The 21,858-nt window shown below is 39.8% G+C and overlaps 1 protein-coding gene across 2 annotated transcripts; it reads right to left on the reverse strand.

The window, feature by feature from the left end:
* Positions 1–11,801: 11,801 nt before the first annotated feature.
* LOC142527690 (calmodulin-binding protein 60 B-like) lies at positions 11,802–15,325 on the reverse strand. 2 transcript variants are annotated; one of them, XM_075632581.1, is made up of 9 exons: positions 15,144–15,324; positions 14,689–14,764; positions 14,488–14,528; positions 13,749–14,242; positions 13,275–13,435; positions 12,968–13,165; positions 12,651–12,819; positions 12,336–12,553; positions 11,802–12,243 (listed from the first exon to the last, which is right to left on the reverse strand). In XM_075632581.1, the coding sequence occupies exons 1-9, from the start codon at positions 15,245–15,247 to the stop codon at positions 12,178–12,180; spliced, it is 1,527 nt and encodes a 508-aa protein (XP_075488696.1). In that variant the 5' UTR covers positions 15,248–15,324; the 3' UTR covers positions 11,802–12,177. The 2 variants fall into 2 exon arrangements, with proteins under 2 accessions (XP_075488696.1, XP_075488695.1); XM_075632580.1 differs by having other exon boundaries at positions 11,802–12,553; positions 15,144–15,325.
* Between the last annotated feature and the right edge of the window lie 6,533 nt (positions 15,326–21,858).

Consider the following 21,858-nt stretch of genomic DNA (forward strand, 5'->3'; position numbering starts at 1 on the left):
AGTTCAATATTTCAAAATATTGCAGCGGAAGAAAATCAAAGTTTTGCCAACAACAACGATTTAAAAATATCCAACAACTGATAAAAATTGTTTGCGAAGAAAATAACAACTGCTGCTCTGAGGTCCTCGGGTGCCACTACTGCTTACCCAAGCTGGCTCACTGGTCCCCGCCCTCGGCCCTGGCCTCATCAGTACCTACAACAATCAAGTCTAGTGAGCCTAAAAACTCAGCATGCATAAATCGCAGGTAACGAGTAAAAATCTGAATTTAAAATATGCATGTGATAAAATATCCTGTCCTGAGGCATACTGAAAATAATCTGTACTAAGAAATTATAATACGTGCATAACTGAACTGGAAATCACTGTAAAAATATTTGCTCCTTGGAGCCTGTACTGAAATATCTGGTAAAATTTTCTGTTGAGATTATGTTTTACGCCTGTGGCCACTGCACTAAGCTGAACTGATCGGTAACTGGCTACAGGAGAGGCTGAAACTGATCTGAGCTGGCCGGTCACTGGCGACCGGGTGGTACCATACTGAACTGATCGGTCACTGGCGACCGTATAAAAATAACACTCCCACATAGTGAATGAACCACAAGCCATATCGCATAAATCTCAAAAATAATCATTTTCTATTTAATGCACGTAAAATAATTAACTGGCGTAATGAAAATTCCTGTAATTTTACCAACTGGATTGGATTGGATCGTTCCCAGGCTCGCTGCAACCTAACTGTGCCATGAAAAATATGCAATAGCTTAAACTTGACCAACGATGCAATTTACGTTCAAAAGATGCGACTATGACGCCTAATGACTTCGCATTTAATCATGACTCCGAGCCAACCTGAACCGACACTGAACCGACGTATAGTCATGATTAAAATACACTGAAAAATCATAAAATAATGCTCCTAAAATGATAGGGTCGAAATCTAGGTGAAATGGAGGCCAAAACACGAAACGCTCTTTCGAGAGTCAATTTGGCACATTGCACCGTAAATTCTCGTACGACCTCAAAAATGATCCAAATGACGAACGGTCAAAAACATGACCTTCCTAACTCAATGAGGCACTGTCCAGTCCACGGCCATGGGCTAAAAGCCAACCAAGAACTCAAACGACGCTTCTGAACAGCAGCATACTTGCTGTCAAAAATACAGCAGCTGCGCACTACAAAACTTGCATTGGTTTCGAGACTATCGGCCATTAGGGGCGTGAACCACTGACCAAAGACTCTTACCAACATCCCAAGGAATGATTTGAACCATGGCTAAGGGCCCTAGGCCAGCCACAATCCGCATCACACCAAATCTTAACCGAAGGGTCCAACCGAGAGCAACGTGTATGCGTGTGTAGTGTTTATGCTATGATCGATGTCTTGCGTCGTTCCAGTGGCCATTTGATTGACCATGGCACGATCTAGACATCTAGGAGCATGATATGAACCGTGGCTAAGGGGCATAGGCCAACCAAGATCCACACCAAGCCACAAAAGAAACGAACCATATGCTGAAAAATGGAAGGGCCGAATGGGGAAAGGGGCTGTTCTTGTTGATTATTTAAAAACCGATGAGCCATGGACCAAGCCACCAAAAGGGCAACTTATTCACGTCTTAGACATGCTAGGGAAGTGATCCAACCATGGCTATAGGCCCTTGGGGCAGCCAAGATCAGATCCACAACCCTTGACACAAAATGAAATTTCGAATCACATTTCTGCACTTATGGGGAACTTGCTGTCATTTCGGTTTTCCAGCAAGTATGGGGCTGGTTTGAATGGACCAACATGGTCCTAATGCATCCTACTACATGTATACAAGTCGCCTTGGGAGCCTGGAGTCGATCCAATACCTGAAACCATCAAAACTCAGAAAAACGTGAAGCTTGCCATGAAGAGCCGAAATTCTGCATGTGTGTTCCAAAATATTTTGACATGTATCTCGGTTTTTGCTTGCTAAAACATGATCATGTACTGAAAAATAAATGATAATATGACTTGATTGAGGTTTGAAAGAAATCTAGACATGCCTGGTTTCGTTTCGAAAGAAAACGAAAAGAAGAGACGAGACGGCGCGGAGGAGACGGAGTGGCTTGCTTCTCTACCTTTCTTGGCTCTCGATTTTTCTCCCTTTCTCCCTAGCTGCTATCCACGTTTTTTCTACTGAAAAGGGGGTCTTATTTTCGGTGGAGGTGGAGGGGGGAGTGATGGTTATGAAGGTGAGGAGAAGGGTGCACAAAAATAGGATCATATCAAGACCAAGTCCACTCCCCTTTTGAATTTGAATTTTGAATTGATATCAAATGAGTTGGTGGATGCTTCTAGGAGGTGGTGGCCGAAATTTAGCTTGATTCTAGACTAGGATATGTCCATTTATTTAATTAAATTGTGCTCCCAAAAATCCTAGAATTATCCTACTAATTACATGCAAAGAATTGGTCAAAGTTGGTGAGTTGGAAAATGAATCTTCTAGCACTAAGGGTGGCCGAAAAATGCATGATAAAATAAAGGGAAATGTTGATTATCTAGTCAACTAATAATCCTTGAAAGCCTTACTAATCCTTTAAATAATTTAGTGAGCTAACCCCTTAATTTAATAACTTAAATGAGTTCATTTCTTAATCACCTCAAATAATTAAATTAAATCTTCAAACCTTCCTTTCTAACTTAAATGAACTTAGTTACTAGCTAAATTAACTTCTGGAAATATTTCTCAAAATCTTAAATTCTATCTCAAAACTCCAACTCCGGTCCGGCCTCACTGAAAATACTGAAATGCTAAAAATCAAACTGCTGAACTGAAATAATGAATAATTAACTTCAAATAAATGGATTTAAAATAATCATGCAATGAAGTCAATTAAATTTAAAAATCTAGAATTATGCATGGCTTATACGTCTACTGATTTACGGGTTCTACAATCCTTCCCCCCTTAAATAAATTTCGTCCTCGAAATTAGAACTCACCGAATAACTCGGGGTATCTACTTCTCATCTCCGGCTCAGACTCCCACGTAGCTTCCTCCTCTGAATGGTTGAGCCATTTGACTTTGACTCGCTTAACCAACTTGTTCCGAAGTTTCTTCTCCTGTCTGTCTAGGATCTGCACGGGTCTCTCCTCATAAGATAAGTTCGGAGTAAGCTGCAACGGCTCGAAGTTCAGCACATGCGAAGGATTGGCCATATACTTCCTCAGCATGGAGACGTGAAAGACATTGTGTACTCCGGCCAGATTTGGCGGAAGAGCCACACGATACGCTAGCGTCCCAACTCTGTCGAGGATCTCAAACGGTCCAATGAATCTCGGACTGAGCTTCCCTTTCTTGCCAAATCTCATGACACCCTTCATAGGTGCCACTTTCACGAAGACATGATCGCCCACTGCAAACTCTAACTCTCTCCTCCGCTGATCGGCATAACTCTTCTGTCGGCTCTGAGCAGTCCTCATCCTATCACGGATCTTGACTACTACATCTGCTGCCTGCTGAACAATCTCTGGACCCAACTCTGCTCTCTCTCCTACTTCATCCCAATGAACAGGAGATCTACACTTGCGGCCATACAGTGCTTCATACGGAGCCATACCTATAGACGACTGGAAACTGTTGTTATAGGTGAACTCTACCAATGGTAAGTTCGACTCCCAACTCCCAGAGAAATCAATGACGCAAGCACGGAGAAGATCCTCTAAGATCTGAATAACTCGCTCCGACTGTCCATCTGTCTGCGGATGGAAAGCTGTGCTAAACAGCAACTTCGTACCCAAAGTCGAATGCAAACTCTTCCAAAACGAGGAAGTGAATCTGGGATCTCTGTCGGATACGATAGAAACTGGAATACCGTGGAGTCGGACTATCTCTCGGATATACAGCTCTGCATACTGAACCATGGTGAAAGTCGTCTTAATAGGCAAGAAGTGCGCTGATTTGGTAAGACGATCTACAATCACCCAAATAGCATTCGATCCTCTGGCTGACCTCGGCAATCCGGTCACAAAGTCCATGGTAATGTTCTCCCACTTCCACTCGGGAATAGGAAGAGGCTTGAGCAAACCTGCTGGTCTCTGATGCTCGGCCTTCACTAACTGGCAAGTCAGGCACTCGGATACAAAACGCCTGATGTCCTTCTTCATCCCTGGCCACCAATACAGTAGCTGCAGATCTTTGTACATCTTCGTACTCCCAGGGTGAATGGAGTACGGGGACGTATGGGCCTCTGATAAGATGTCTGCTCGGATAGAATCACTGCTAGGAACCCATATCCTATCTCGGTATCTCACAATACCGTCGCTGACTGAATACAAAACACTGCCCTTAGCTTCATCTCTCTTCTTCCACTATGCCAACTGCTCATCTGCTGCCTGACCGCTGCGAATATGGTCAATAAGAGAGGACTGGATAGTCAAGGTAGATAAACGAGGAACTCTACCTCGAGGGTAAGTCTCAAGATCAAACCTCTGCATCTCGATCTGAAGAGGTTTCTGCATCGTCAAATGAGCCATCACTGCGACTTTCCTGCTCAAAGCATCCGCAACTACATTAGCTTTACCCGGGTGGTAGCTAATGTCACAATCGTAGTCTTTCACAAGCTCCAACCAACGCCTCTGACGCATGTTCAGCTCCTTCTGCGTAAAGAAATACTTGAGGCTCTTATGATCGGTAAAGATCTGACACTTCTCTCCATACAGATAGTGCCTCCAAATCTTCAAAGCAAAAACTACGGCCGCTAACTCCAGATCATGGGTGGGGTAGTTCTTCTCGTGGATTTTCAGCTGTCGAGAAGCATACGCTATCACTCTCCCATGCTGCATCAAAACTGCACCTAAACCAAGCTTCGAAGCATCGGTATAAAGGACAAACTCACCAGATCCTGACGGTACAGCCAAAACGGGTGCTGAGATAAGAGCTTGCTTCAAAGTATCGAAGCTCTTCTGGCACTCCTCGCTCCACACAAACTTCACATTTTTCTTTGTCAGTGCTGTGAGTGGAACGGCGATAGAGGAGAATCCCTGGATGAATTTTCTGTAATATCCTGCTAGCCCAAGAAAACTGCGGATCTCTGATGCATTCTGAGGCACAACCCAATCTCTGACTGCTGCAACTTTCGCCGGGTCTACCTCAATACCACTGCTAGAAACAATGTGGCCCAAGAACGCCACCTTCTCTAACCAGAATTCGCACTTACTGAACTTTGCGAATAGTTTATGTTTCTGCAATGTCTGCAACACTGTGGTCAGATGCCTGCTGTGCTCCTCCCGATTCTTGGAGTAGACAAGAATGTCATCTATGAACACTATCACAAACTGGTCGAGGTACGGCTGAAATACGCGATTCATTAGATCCATGAAGATTGCTGGCGCATTCGTCAGACCGAACGGCATCACTAGGAACTCGTAGTGGCCATAACGAGTCCTGAAAGCTGTCTTCGAGACATCAGCATCTCTCACCCTCAACTGGTGATAACCGGAACGCAGATCTATCTTGGAGAAAATCGAAGCTCCCTGCAACTGGTCAAACAGATCCTCAATCCTCGGCAGTGGGTATTTATTCTTCACTGTAACCCTGTTCAACTCCCTGTAGTCAATGCAAAGCCTCATCGAGCCATCCTTCTTTTTCACAAATAAGACCGGCATGCCCCATGGAGAAAAGCTCGGGCGAATGAACTCCTTGTCGAGAAGTTCCTGGATCTGCTTCTTAAGCTCTGCCATCTCTGTCGGTGCTAGTCGGTATGGCGCTTTGGATATCGGAGTCGTACCTGGCATAAGCTCAATGGAAAACTCCACCTCTCTCTCTGGTGGCATACCAGAGACGTCTTCGGGAAAAACGTCTAAGAAATCTCTAACAATCGGAACATCTGAGGCTGACTGGCTGGGTTCCTCGGGGACAGATAAAAAGGTTGCTAGAAATGCCCGACACCCTCTATGCATGAGCTTCCTAGCCTGAACATAAGGAATAATGCGCGGTAAAGGAAAGTACCTGTCCGGCTCAAATAAGAACTGCTCCATTCCAGGCGGTCGGACAAGAACGGATCTCCGCTGGAAGTCTATCAACACTCTGTTCCTCAATAGCCAGTCCATCCCTAGGATGATGTCAAATTCCGGCATCGGTAGCACAATCAGATCCGCATAAACAAGATTACCGTGCAGCTCAAGGTCTATATCTCGGATAACATTGGACGCTGCCATCCCCTCGCCTGACGGCAACACTACTGAAAAGGCTGTATCTAGCCCAATGGTCTGGATCTTGAGAAAGTTTGCAAAGACCTCCGAAATAAATGAGTGAGTGGCCCCTGAATCTATCAAGGCCTTGGTAGCGGAACCAGATATAAAAATTCTCCCTGAAAGAGCGGAACTCTAAGTTGAATCCCACTACAAGATCTAAGCTTATAGACATGCAAAGGTCTAGGTTCCTCTAGCTTAATTTCCCCGAAATAAATCTGAGTAGAGCATGCAATCCTATAACAGTTCTAAGTTCAAAATCTAAATCCCGATTCCCAAAATGTTGAAATTCGAAGAATAACTTAAAGTTTAAAGGTACCTGTCAACAACATAGTCTCCGGGTTGGCTTCCGCGGCATGGAGAGCAAAAACTCTGCCTTGGGTAGGCAGATTCCTCTGAGGGCACTGCAGCAACATGTGGTCTGGACTGCCACACTTAAAACACTTTCCTGAGCCAGCCATACATGCTCCAGGATGGCGACGTGAGCACCTGGGACAAACTGGGTGCTCCTGAGTCCTCGGGGCTGGGCGTCCCCGCTGCTGCTGCTGCTGCTGCTGGCCTCTGTTCCTGGGCGGTCCATGAAAAGGCCTCTTATTCTGCTGCTGATGCTGATGAGGAGGAGGGTGGTGCGGTGCCTGGACTGGGCGCTTGCCCTGGCGATCCCTCTCGATATCCCGCAGATCCTGCTCTGCGGCTAAGGCCTTGGAGACGGCAATCTCATAAGTAGCAGGGTCAGATACCCTAACATCCCGGCGCAAGATCGGCCGTAAACCCACCAGGAAGTGCATCAGCTTGGCTTTGGCATCATTCGCTATCAGAGGCACAAAGTGACAGCCCCTCTCGAACTTACGGATAAACTCCGTAACCGACATATCCCCCTGTCTCAGGCTCATGAACTCGGTGGTCAGCCTGGTGCGAACCTCCTCAGCAAAATACTTGGAGTAGAAAACCTCCGTAAAACGGGTCCAAGAAAGTGTAGCCATGGTCAGGGCTACCGAAGCTCCTTCCCACCATAAGCGGGCGTCTCCAGTGAACAGGTAGGTGGCACATCGGACTCGGTCTGCATCCCCCAGCTCCATAAAATCGAAGATAACCTCGAGGGATTTGATCCATCCCTCGGCAACCATGGGGTCAGATGCCCCAGAGAATTCCTTTGGGCGCATCTTCATGAATCGCTCATACACAGCCTCGGGCCCTGTCGGCCTGGCTGTGGCTGCGGCTGCGGCTACGGCATTGCCCCCCGCAAACTGTGCGAAGAACTGTGCCATCCCAGCTAACATCTGGGCACTCATGTCCGGTGGGGGCGGTGGAGGAGGTGGTAGGTCTCCCTCCGGTCTATGCTCCTCTCTGTCCTCTCGGCGAGGCTCCACCTCTCTGTTGCGCTCTAAAATGCGTCTAGGGGGCATACTGTTCCAACATAACCCATACGTAACTAACATGCATAATTCCATACTTTATTTTAAATGAACTCTGAAATACTGAAAATCTGGAAGCATGCTGACAAAATAATTCATGCTATAACTGAAATGCTGAACAAAAATGCTGAACTGAAAAACTTACAGACCAAAGGCGTGGCTTCGTGAGCTTCTCGCGGTCAGTAGTAGTGAAACCCTATACAGAACCACCGCTCTGATACCAACTGTGAAGGCCCTAATACTACTTGCTTGAAAATTTGCGGAAAATTAAAAATTTTCTTTTTAAAAGAACTTAAATGGCCTCATTCATAAAATCACTGGTGAATCAAGTTCAATATTTCAAAATATTGCAGCGGAAGAAAATCAAAGTTTTGCCAACAACAACGATTTAAAAATATCCAACAACTGATAAAAATTGTTTGCGAAGAAAATAACAACTGCTGCTCTGAGGTCCTCGGGTGCCACTACTGCTTACCCAAGCTGGCTCACTGGTCCCCGCCCTCGGCCCTGGCCTCATCAGTACCTACAACAATCAAGTCTAGTGAGCCTAAAGACTCAGCATGCATAAATCGAAGGTAACGAGTAAAAATCTGAATTTAAAATATACATGTGATAAAATATCCTGTCCTGAGGCATACTGAAAATAATCTGTACTGAGCAATTATAATACGTGCATAACTGAACTGGAAATCACTGTAAAAATATTTGCTCCTTGGAACCTGTACTGAAATATCTGGTAAAATTTTCTGTTGAGATTATGTTTTACGCCTGTGGCCACTGCACTAAGCTGAACTGATCGGTAACTGGCTACCGGGGAGGCTGAAACTGATCTGAGCTGGCCGGTCACTGGCAACCGGGTGGTACCATACTGAACTGATCGGTCACTGGCGACCGTATAAAAATAACACTCCCACATAGTGAATGAACCACAAGCCATATCGCATAAATCTCAAAAATAATCATTTTCTATTTAATGCACGTAAAATAATTAACTGGCGTAATGAAAATTCCTGTAATTTTACCAACTGGATTGGATTGGATCGTTCCCAGGCTCGCTGCAACCTAACTGTGCCATGAAAAATATGCAATAGCTTAAACTTGACCAACGATGCAATTTACGTTCAAAAGATGCGACTATGACGCCTAATGACTTCGCATTTAATCATGACTCCGAGCCAACCTGAACCGACACTGAACCGACGTATAGTCATGATTAAAATACACTGAAAAATCATAAAATAATGCTCCTAAAATGATAGGGTCGAAATCTAGGTGAAATGGAGGCCAAAACACGAAACGCTCTTTCGAGAGTCAATTTGGCACATTGCACCGTAAATTCTCGTACGACCTCAAAAATGATCCAAATGACGAACGGTCAAAAACATGACCTTCCTAACTCAATGAGGCACTGTCCAGTCCACGGCCATGGGCTAAAAGCCAACCAAGAACTCAAACGACGCTTCTGAACAGCAGCATACTTGCTGTCAAAAATACAGCAGCTGCGCACTACAAAACTTGCATTGGTTTCGAGACTATCGGCCATTAGGGGCGTGAACCACTGACCAGAGACTCTTACCAACATCCCAAGGAATGATTTGAACCATGGCTAAGGGCCCTAGGCCAGCCACAATCCGCATCACACCAAATCTTAACCGAAGGGTCCAACCGAGAGCAACGTGTATGCGTGTGTAGTGTTTATGCTATGATCGATGTCTTGCGTCGTTCCAGTGGCCATTTGATTGACCATGGCACGATCTAGACATCTAGGAGCATGATATGAACCGTGGCTAAGGGGCATAGGCCAACCAAGATCCACACCAAGCCACAAAAGAAACGAACCATATGCTGAAAAATGGAAGGGCCGAATGGGGAAAGGGGCTGTTCTTGTTGATTATTTAAAAACCGATGAGCCATGGACCAAGCCACCAAAATGGCAACTTAGTCACGTCTTAGACATGCTAGGGAAGTGATCCAACCATGGCTATAGGCCCTTGGGGCAGCCAAGATCAGATCCACAACCCTTGACACAAAACTGAAATTTCGAATCACATTTCTGCACTTATGGGGAACTTGCTGTCATTTCGGTTTTCCAGCAAGTATGGGGCTGGTTTGAATGGACCAACATGGTCCTAATGCATCCTACTACATGTATACAAGTCGCCTTGGGAGCCTGGAGTCGATCCAATACCTGAAACCATCAAAACTCAGAAAAACGTGAAGCTTGCCATGAAGAGCCGAAATTCTGCATGTGTGTTCCAAAATATTTTGACATGTATCTCGGTTTTTGCTTGCTAAAACATGATCATGTACTGAAAAATAAATGATAATATGACTTGATTGAGGTTTGAAAGAAATCTAGACATGCCTGGTTTCGTTTCGAAAGAAAACGAAAAGAAGAGACGAGACGGCGCGGAGGAGACGGAGTGGCTTGCTTCTCTACCTTTCTTGGCTCTCGATTTTTCTCCCTTTCTCCCTAGCTGCTATCCACGTTTTTTCTACTGAAAAGGGGGTCTTATTTTCGGTGGAGGTGGAGGGGGGAGTGATGGTTATGAAGGTGAGGAGAAGGGTGCACAAAAATAGGATCATATCAAGACCAAGTCCACTCCCCTTTTGAATTTGAATTTTGAATTGATATCAAATGAGTTGGTGGATGCTTCTAGGAGGTGGTGGCCGAAATTTAGCTTGATTCTAGACTAGGATATGTCCATTTATTTAATTAAATTGTGCTCCCAAAAATCCTAGAATTATCCTACTAATTACATGCAAAGAATTGGTCAAAGTTGGTGAGTTGGAAAATGAATCTTCTAGCACTAAGGGTGGCCGAAAAATGCATGATAAAATAAAGGGAAATGTTGATTATCTAGTCAACTAATAATCCTTGAAAGCCTTACTAATCCTTTAAATAATTTAGTGAGCTAACCCCTTAATTTAATAACTTAAATGAGTTCATTTCTTAATCACCTCAAATAATTAAATTAAATCTTCAAACCTTCCTTTCTAACTTAAATGAACTTAGTTACTAGCTAAATTAACTTCTGGAAATATTTCTCAAAATCTTAAATTCTATCTCAAAACTCCAACTCCGGTCCGGCCTCACTGAAAATACTGAAATGCTAAAAATCAAACTGCTGAACTGAAATAATGAATAATTAACTTCAAATAAATGGATTTAAAATAATCATGCAATGAAGTCAATTAAATTTAAAAATCTAGAATTATGCATGACTTATACGTCTACTGATTTACGGGTTCTACACAAACGGTGAATCTCCGATTACAATGAATTTGCAACATATTTCGAGACTACACCCAACCTGATGACCCTCAATGGAGTCGGTAAACAGATCAAAGTGCATGCTAGCACGTATAGTCCCTACATTGTCCCGGGTTAAAGGCTAATGGTGTACAACCATAACTGCAGACTATTCCACTCGACAAGTGAGAACCACTTGAACAATACGAGGAAGAGTTGTTCAGTGCATCATCATATGGTCACTCATCCGTGTAAATGGACATCTCCATCCCCTTGCCAATAAACATGGCGTTCCTAACCCTTTATTGTTCCTTATTGTCTTTGATCAATTGAATCATTCGTTCATTTATTTTTGTTGCTTAATTTTGAGTTCATTTTGGCGGTATAGTATTGAAGATTTTGGTTTTGAATATGTTTGTGGGTGAATGCTTATGTTTGATACGAGACTTAGGCTAAGCGTTTATTTGGAAAGGTTTATTCTGTTTTTGTTTCAATGATTAAAAAACAAAGACCTTTTTTTGTTTTCTGTGTTCGAGGATGAGCTTCTTGGCTTGGCTGACAACCCTGAGAGTGATGAAATGTTTAAAAATCATCACTTTAATATGGACGTCCTCTATCTGCTGGAGAAACTCCGCAGGTAAATCTGCTTCAAGGCAGTACTCATTAACTAAAAATTATTCCCCACATTCTAGATTTTTTGGTGATAACTTAACGGCATCCTTTTTTTTTTTTTTTGTGCGTGGCTTTTGGTGATCATCTTCTTATAGCATTGCAATAAAATGAATATATCATATAATTACTTGTAATCTTCAGGTTGTCAGGTACAATGTCTTCAACATATAAAATTGTGCAGCTTAAAAATTGAATAAGTTCAGAGTTTCATCAGCAAACCAATGTTTTTGCAGTCATGTAAGAATATTGATTTTCAATTAATTTACAAATATTATACAATTCAATCTGATCTAACCTTGAAACTACTGCCTTTGTTACAAGCATACACCATACACATTTGGAACACTGCTGACTTGACTGGACCAGCATCAGGAAGCTTACAAATACTGTGGCTGCCGTATTTTCGAGCAGCTCAAATCTTCACTGATTGCTGCATCTAAACATGAAACTAACTTTCTATACAAAAACCATTTGTTTACATTTGCAGTAAAGAATAAAGAGATCATGAATCAAGACATGGCTACAAGCTATTTTAGATGTCGACTGCTCCAAGAATTTACATCCACGTACAGTTGTACAAATATCGTTTCCATTTTTTTTCAGCTGCATTACGTTTAACCAGTATCCGCCACTTGACGACTGTCAGAATCTTGCACCAGCTCGTTTTGGGGTTTCCATTCCTGGTGACAAGGATTCGAGAATTAGAAGAAATTATTTGTTGATTGTTTGAACCAACACGCAATCCATTCTCATGCCATGCTGATAAGCCAACCTGATAATTATTATCAATTGGTAGATCATCAGTTGAAAGTTGCGGCTCTGAGGCCAATGTGTAGAATCCCCCAATAAAATCACTCGTCTGGTTCACTTGCATTTGAAGCAAACTCTCAACAAAAGGATTCTCAAACGAACTATAGTCTTGTTCTATTTCACAATTGAATGGAGCAGATACCGTTGGATGATCAGGATTTAAGGGCATCGCTAGTTGCTCTGTGAGAAGAAAATTATTACATTTATACCCGAAAAAATTATGTTTGAGAAAAACATTGACAGAGAAGGGAAGAAAATTGAGTTTAATAATTCTTACCCAGCTCAACTTGGAAGTTTCTGCCCTGAAAATCTAAGCTAGGATTGTTCAAATCGCCAGCTCCCGAAGTAGCCAACAGCATCGGGTAGCCAACAACAGATGGATCATCTACTTGAATCCAGTCCTTTGAATTTTTGTAAGCATGCTGCTTCAGAACTTCCACCAGCCTCTAGTCAAAAGAATAGAAAATCAGATCAGTTTCGTAAACAGTAAATTTTTGTTATTTTCCCTCAAACAACGCGAAATGAAAGCAGCACACACCCAAAACAAGAAAATAGTTGCAATAACAAAAATTTGAGGAAAAAGAAAATACCAACCATTTGATGTGCATCGTTAGAATCCAAAGAATGGAAGGTTTGTCCATCTAAATTCACACCAACAACCCTGTAGATGGAGTCAAACAACAGGCCAGTACCACATACACTCCTGAACAGATATAGCTTGTCGTCTAATCTACATGTCGTAGCATGCCTTATAATTGTCTCCCATGTCTTGTTTGAAATGTTACTAAGTACCTGCATAGCGAATTTCAGGATTGATATGGTTCGGTAGATGTCAATAACAGAAGTTTTATTCACCAGAACAATTCGATGACCAAACGAATATCAAGAACGAGTATCTTACACAGCGCAGCGAGGGCATGTCCGTGACGTAGAGTCTCAAGAAATCTTTAACTGACAACAAACCATGCTGAGCCAGTCTATTATGGGACACACCATCTTTAGCAATCTTCTCCACCCGCCACACTTCATCGTCCAAGGATGGGGGGTAGTGCTTCTGGTATGCTGAAACACAGAAAATCATCCGTAAAGTTCTAGTACCACGTGCATAGGATTCTCCTAAAGGGAAACATCTTGACATTATCGATCAACATTTTGCCCATCATATTTTACTGAATTAAATCCATGTTAAGTTTCAAATTCTCCCTTCAAGCAGTTTCTATCAACAATTCTCTATTGCTTTAATACAGAGAAGCATGCTAATGATGTTTAAGTTCAGCCACATGCAAAATCATACAAACATGAACAGTTTCCAAGTAGTTTATACAAATTGAGAAGCAATGATACAAAGTAAAGGTGCTATACAACAGATACTTACACTCCCCACGATGATCTTTAACTTTGAAGGCATTGGTCATTCCTTCTCTAACCCTAATTTCACCGGAACTGGCTTGAACAGTCGCCCCCAACCGAAATTTCCCACTTCTGATCCATCTTGAATTATCAGTGAAGCTGATTTCACCAACATAACCCACTCCATCCTTCAAGGTAACCACCAAATCCCCAGTCACCAATGGCCGCTTCCCTTCCCTGCTCTGAAGAACTTTACTATCAAAATCCTTCTTTTCCCAATCTTCGCGATCATCGGGGCCAAAATCACCATCAAGCACGACTATATTCACTTTGACGGCAGATAGAGGACCTGATTTTACTACCGATTGGGAGCAAGAATCGTACAACATAATCTTGATTGGGCCACCGCTGCCGTCGGATTCAACCCTACTGTTGGTGAACAAGGTGTGCGGCAGACTACTGAGAAACTGAAGCTGGCAAGTTCTTGATTCGGAGCAATGGCTTTCATTGCCAGAGGAGCTGCAACAAAATTCCAAGAGTGAATAATTCAAAGTAAATTTTTTTTTAAAAATAAATTAATTCACTAATCCACATTTAATTTATTTCTTAAATTGTATTTATTATATCTGAAAATATTAATCGAGATTTCATTTAGATGAGAAAGAAAATAACAAAATATGATTAAAATATATTTTTTGAAATTCAAAAAATATATATACTTTTTTTAGTCTAACTTTTTAATCCATAATAGCAAGAAAACCCACCTCAGATGTGGGTGGATTGCCTGGTCCACAGCCTCTTGCACCTATCAACATGAGGCAGCATAATCAGTGCTGAACTTTATAAATTTTCATATTTTCACTTTTAAAATTTATATATATTTTTAGGTTTATTTTAAGAAAAATTAAATCAAGTCGGGTCATCTAGACCCGGTTGAATATAAAGAAGAAGCAGCGGCATCGTACCCATTTCCTAAGTCTGGGTTCCAAGCTAGTCAAAATATCTTGCAGATCTCGTGTACTATTTGCCCCTCTGAATATGCTGCCAAATTAAAGAAACTCAGCAAATTTAAATTATATTTATGTTCTTGAATTGATTTTTCTGATTCGACTTCATGATAAAAATGCTTGAGTGGAAGAAATATAGAGAAATGATATTTGAGTTTTATATAATTTGAAAGATAATAAATATAACGGATTATAAATTTCGATAAACGACAAAAGATACTGTGTATCTGTTTCCTACGAAGGAGGGGGCAATCAAAACCAAATACTATTGACCTTTTAGCAAATCATATAAAATACATCAATTATAGCATATTTCACAAAACCAAACATTATTTGCCATGCATACACTAGTTGAATCTTTTCAATTCATTGGAAAATTTTCTTAATCGAAATCAAAACTTCATATATAATACCTCGAACCGAGCCGGCTCGAACCCAATTGACGGTCTTGATATCCGCTTACGGGAAGCTGAGATTCTTCGTTTACCCTGTCCACAAGTTTTCTTTTCAGCACCATTGAAAAATGACTATTTTGAGAAACTTTGGAACCTTGACAGTGTAGTTTAATGTTAGAATGAAGGGAAGATTGTAAATTACTCAACAAAGATTGAATGCCAACTGCCAATCCTTTATAAGGATTTGTAGCTGACTAGGATTCCAGGTAAACTGCATAGGAAGCTTCATCCGACATACACAAACAAAGACGTTTGAATGTTACAAGTCAACCTAATATATGCTTATTTTTACAATTATATTATTTCAAGAAAATATATTATTTAATTTTATTTTTTAAAAAAAATATTAACTATATTTTGCGTCTAATTACACAAAATTAACAAGAAATCTCCAACCAACTTTCATCTGCATTTAAAATTAATTTTGGCCCACTTAGCAAAACGCGGTAGGATTTGTATTGACTAGGAAAAAATGACATATGACATAATATTTTTTAATTAAATATTGATATCTTTATAAATTAATTTTAACAGTTTTAAATGAAGTGATTTGGTCAACCATTTTTATATCTCCGCAAGTGTATTTAAAATACACCCCAGAAGGTTATTTTTTAAAAATAATAATTGATCAAAGGTTAGATAACAAAATACCTCTTAAATGTATGATATATTACTTTCATCTATATTTTTCTTCTACTTCAAATCTCTAAAAGGATTCCAAATTGAAACTATAGTTGACCATTAACCAACAGAAAATTTGATTTTTTACGACAACTTCGAAATGAAACTCTAATTGATTATTTGAACGATGAAAAATACTCTAGACTCAAATAGTAATCCCATAAAAAGAATGATTGTTTTCATAATTCGAGGCGGATTACATCTTAAGTCTCGAACTCGAGACATTGTCCCAAACATGTGGCGTAAACAGTGTCATTTTCCTTCACTTTTATAACCACTTTTCTGAATTATAATTAAAACAATAATCAATATTTATTAGTTTTAACATTATTAGAATAAACGCGTGAGAGTGGGAAACATAAAATTCAATGAATCGATGTAACAATGAACACGCGTTAGGGAGACAATGTTGCGTCGTTTTTGGTGCAACAGAAAGGACTTTTTTTAAAAAAATTGGACTAGTAATTATTTGTCATGTTGTTTTTGTCCTATCCACTGTGGATACTACCCTCACTTCATTTCAACGGGTAAGATCTTGCTACACATACAATTTTAAAAAAAAGTGGGTCCTATATATACATGGACAAATCTTGGTCATCCATCCTATCATGGGGACAATGCCCATATGAGTAGGATGAAATTAACCGTTGTTTTTTGAAATTATTATTGTCATAATCATTTAATAGCTAAAAGAAATTGGCAAAAACTTATGTGAGACGATCTTACGAGTGGTATTTTGTGAGAGAGATATTTTATTTAGGTCATCTATGAAAAATTATTACTTTTTATGCTAAGAGTAATACTTTTTATTGTGAATATCGCTAGGGTTGATTCGTCTCACAAATAAAGATTCGTGAGACCGTCTCACAAGTGACTTACTCACATAAATATAGCAACAAAAATATTTCAATAAATTAATTTTAAAAAATATTTTAATAATATTTATTACTTTACTATTTAATAAAGAAAAGAACGTATCATAGTAACTGCTCAAGTGAATTTCCAAAATTAAACCTCACGAAAACAGAGGAAAAAGGTTGGATAAAATGCCTAATTTAGTATTTTTATTTACTTCCACTCGACTTCACATTAATTCCGTCTCTAGAAAGAATTCTCCGAATAATCTTCGGATTATAAATGATTTTTATCATAATACAAATTTGGTACTATTATCATTGGTTGATAAAAATCTTTACCTTGATCATTTATTAAAGAAACAAGAATTTGGAAAATGTATATATGCTATTATATAAAAGAATCTCTCGCCGAAAAAAAACATCATCTTTTGTTGCTCAAGTTACTCTTATACCAACATTTTTTTCTTAAAATCGACATTACATCTTAATTTCAATATTATTCATCTCAAATTTATAATATGATCTCTCATTAATTTCTACAATTATGATATGATTTTTATTTTAATATAAATCAAATTAATTAAAAAAATTGTATACAGATGCATCGCGTGAGCGGGTGGTGTAGTAACATGAAAAAGAGAAGCTACTCTATATTCACACAAAAGAATGGACTAAATAATTGCCACTTTTTGTGAAAAAGTAAAAATTTATGGTAAAAAGTAAAAATCTCAAACTCTCAAAATTTACCAAACTACACACTTTATAATATTTTTCTCTCTACTCAATTGTATCAAATCTTTACAAATGGAGACCTATTTATAGGATTTCTTTGGAAAACAATCCAAAAACAATTTCATCATTACATACATCATCACACACTAATTTTCAATATTCAACACCTAATTTTACCTAATTTTCAACATTCAACATTATAATTTTCAACACAAATATTTTTCATATTTTCAACACTCCCCCTTGTGATGATGATCATGATACAATGATGTCTTCATTACGTAATTTTGTACTGCCTCGTTAAAAACCTTACTAGGAAAAACTCATTGTGATAAAAACCATAGTAAGGGAAAAAGAATGCAGTCACGTAAACTCCCCCTCATGTTGACATGAACAATTCTTCACAAATTTCGTAGATTGCGCATCCCAATATTATATATGTGCTTTCTGAATATTGTCAGTAGGAAGTGCCTTTGTGAAGAGATCTGATGAGTTTTCACTTGATTGAATGTGACGAACATCAATACATTTATTCTTCTCAAGCTCCTTGGTGAATGCGAAGAACTTAGGAGGAATATGTTTAGTTCTATCGCTTTTATGTATCTTTCTTTCATTTGAGCTACACATGCAGCATTATCTTCATATAGTATCACATGCTTCTCGTCGAATGATAATCCACATGAGATTTGGATATGTTGGCTCATTGATTTTAACCACACACATTCACGGCTTGCTTCATGTAGTGCAATAATCTCGACATGATTTGATGAAGTTGTTACAAGCGTTTGTGTGAAACCCGTAACTTAGACTACGTATAAACCATGCATAATTCTAGTATTTAAATTAAAATGATTTTTGTTGCATGAGTATTTAAAGTTAATTATTTTATTATTTCATGCAGTAGTTTGATTTTTACCATTTCAGTTATTTCAGTGAGGCCGGACAGGAATTGGAGTTTTGAGATAGAATTTAAGATTTAGAAAACATTTCCGGAATTTATTTTAGCTAGCAAGTAAGTTCATTTAAGTTAATAAGGAGGTTTGGGGATTTAATTTAATTACTTGAGGTGAGTAGGAAATAAGTTCATTTAAGTTCCATAATTAAGGGTTTAATTCACTAAATTAATTAAAGGATTAGTGAGGCTTTTAAGGGTTATTGATTTACTAGATAATCAACATTTCCCCTTCATTTATTAGTGAATTTTCGGCCACCTTAGATGTCTAGACCATTGCCTTGCCAACTCATCACCCTTTTGACCCATTCCTTGTTGTTTTAGCATGCTAATCTTTTTAATTACTAGTCAACCTTATTTAATTAATTAATGAGCATTATATTAGTCTAGATTAGCAAGGATTATCGGCCAACCCTTTCTAGATCCATCCAAGAAGACTTGATAGCAACTAGAATTCAAAATTCAAAAAGAGTAGACTTGGTCTTGATATCTTTCCCTATATTTTGCACCCATTCTCCTCACTCTTTTAACCACTATTATTCCGCCCTCCATCACCGAAATTCAGAGTGTTTTTGAGAAGAAAAATCGTGGCTAGCACTAGAGAAAAGAAGAGAGAAAATCGAGCAAGCTAGGGAGAAGAGAAAGCGCTCCACTCCTCCGCGCCGGATCGTCTCTTCTTTTCGTTTTTTTTTTCAAACGAAACCAGGCATGCATATATTCTTCCTTGACTCTTCAATCAAGTCATACTATCATTATTTTTATGTTTTATGATCATCATTTCATGTATGAACCGAAATACATCAAAGAATTTTCAGAAAACATCACATGCAGATTTCAGTTTTCTTGTGCAGTTCACGGCTTCCTCTTGTTTTGTGGTTTCAGGTGGATGGTTCGATTCCAGGCTCCCAAGGCAACATCTAGACATGTTCTAGGATGGATTAGGATCACTTCAGTCCATTGTTTCAGCCCCCATGCTTGCTGGAAATTCGAAAATGACAGCAACTCCATTTGTGTCCATTTGTGTTCGAAAATCTGATGTTGCGGTCATAAGGGAATAGATCGGATCTTGGCTGCCCTAGGGGCCTATAGCCATGATTATATCACTTCCCTAGCATGTCTAAGACGTGACTAAGTCGCCCTTTTGGTGGCTTGGTCCATGATTAATCGGTTTTTAAATCAAACGCTAGAACAGCCCCTCCCCCACATTCAGGCTTCTTCATTTTTACAGCATAGATGCGTTCGAATTGGTTGGTTTGGTGTGGATCTTGGTTGGCCTATGGCCCTTAGCCACGGTTCATACCATACCCCTAGATGTCTAGGTCATGCCATGGTCAATCAAATGGCCACTGGAACGACACGAGACAGCAAGCAAAGCTAAACACCACACGCGCATGCAAAGGTGCTCTCGGGTGAATCTTTTCGATTGTTGCTGGAATATTCCGAATTGTGGCTGGTTTAAAGCCCTTAGCCATGGTTCGAATCATTCCTTGGGATGTTGGTAAGAGGTTCTGGTCGGTGGTTCAAGCCCCAATGGCCATTAGCCTCGCAAACGATGCAAGCAAACCAAGCACAGTTGCTGTATTTTTGGGACAACAACTTGCTGTGTCGGTTCAGTGGCTCGTTCGAGTACCCGATCGGCTTTTAGCCTATGGCCTTGGACTGGACAGTGCCTCATTGAGTTGGGAAGGTCATATTTTTGACCGTTCGTCATTCGGATCATTTTTGAGGTCGTACGAGAATTTACGGTGCGATGTGCCAAATTGACTCTCGAAAGAGTGTTTCTTGTTTTGGCCTCCATTCACCTAGATTTCGGCCCTCACCATTTTAGGAGCATTATTTTATCATTTTAGGCGTATTTTAATCATGACTACATGACGGTTCAGTGTTGGTTTGGGTTGGTTCGGAGTCATGATTAAATACGAAGTCGGTAGGCGTAATTGTCACATTTTAGAATGTTATTGCATAGTTTGGTCCCATAAATCTATTGCATATTTTTCATGACATATTTAGGTTGCAGCGAGCCTGGAAGTGATCCAATCCATGCAGTAAATTATTACCGGATATTTAATTGTGCCATTTAATTATATTACGTGCATAAATATATAAAATGTTCATTTTTTGAGATTATGCGATATTGCTTGTGGCCATTTCACTATCATGGGATTATTGCTAAATCCGATCGCCAGTTACCGGTCCGGTCGTCAGTTACCGGTCAGTTGAGTTTGTTTCACCCAGTATACTGTGGCTACAGTCTGATCAGACGTTTACTATTTTATCCTGGTCGCCAGTTACCGGTCATGGGAGCATTTTATTATCCGGTCGCCAGTCACCGGTCAGTTTCAGTGCAGGGGCCACTTGCGTATACCATAATCTCACCAGGAAAAATTATTACAGGCTATTTCAGTACAGGGCTCCAAGGAGCAAACATTTTTACCATGATATTTTCAGTTCAGTTATGCACGTATTATAATTAATCATGACACGACACTTTTACGATATGCCTCATGACACGACATTTTTATTCCATGAAATTTTACTATAGTATTTACTCGTTATTTACGATATATGCATGTTGAGTCTTTAGACTCACTAGACTTGATTGTTGTTGGTTCTGATGATGCCGGGGCCGAGGGCGGAAACCAGTGAGCAGGCTCGAGTCGGCAGTAGTAGGACCCGAGGACCTCAGTTCAGCATTTATTTTTAATTGATGGCTCAAACGTTTTAATTACTATTGGAAAAACTTTTTACTGTTATTTCAAAAATGTTAATTCTTCCGCTGCCACATTGAACATCAAACTTTATTTATAAGTTCATTAATGAAGGAGGCAATTTTAATTATTTAAAAAGAAAAATTTTAAATTTTCCGCAAATTTCCAAGTAAGGATTTTAGGTCTTTACAGTTTGTTTCTGTGAACGCCAAGAAATTGCAGTGCCTCCACGAGTAAATACATATCCAGTTTGGGAACGTGCCTTGTGTGGATCAGATAAGTATCCAGCATCGGCATAACCAATTATACTTGGATTAGCATCTTTTGAATACAAAAGTCCTAAGTCTGTCGTTCCTCGTAGATAACGGAATATATGTTTAATTCCATTCCAGTATCTCTTTGTTGGATATGTGCTAAATCTTGTCAACAAATTTACGGCAAAAGATATATCGGGCCTTGTACAATTTGTAGGATACATAAGGGCACCGATAGCACTTGGATATGGTACTTCTGGACCAAGAATATCTTCATCATCTTCACATGGACGGAATGGATCCTTTTCTATGTTTAATGATCTAACAACCATTGGAGTACTTAAAGGATTTGATTTATTCATATTAAAACGTTTAAGGATCTTTTCTGTATAATTTGTCTGGTGAACAAATATTCCACATTCTTTTTGTTCAATTTGTAAACCCAGACAATACTTGGTTTTTCCAAGATCTTTCATTTCAAATTCTTCC

The sequence above is a fragment of the Primulina tabacum genome, chromosome 15 (assembly GCF_025594145.1).
Source record: "Primulina tabacum isolate GXHZ01 chromosome 15, ASM2559414v2, whole genome shotgun sequence".
Classification (NCBI taxonomy): Eukaryota; Viridiplantae; Streptophyta; class Magnoliopsida; order Lamiales; family Gesneriaceae; genus Primulina; species Primulina tabacum.

What these genes read in the sequence shown, in the direction of transcription:
- LOC142527690 (XM_075632580.1), bottom strand. Translation starts at nt 15,247, where the DNA reads ATGGTGCTGAAAAGAAAACTTGTGGACAGGGTAAACGAAGAATCTCAG. An exon ending in AACCCAGACTTAGGAAATGG is followed by an intron (nt 14,529 to 14,688) that starts GTACGATGCCGC and finishes TCATGTTGATAG; the next exon opens with GTGCAAGAGGCTGTGGACCA. An exon ending in AAACTTCCAAGTTGAGCTGG is followed by an intron (nt 12,554 to 12,650) that starts GTAAGAATTATT and finishes TTCTTCTCACAG; the next exon opens with AGCAACTAGCGATGCCCTTA.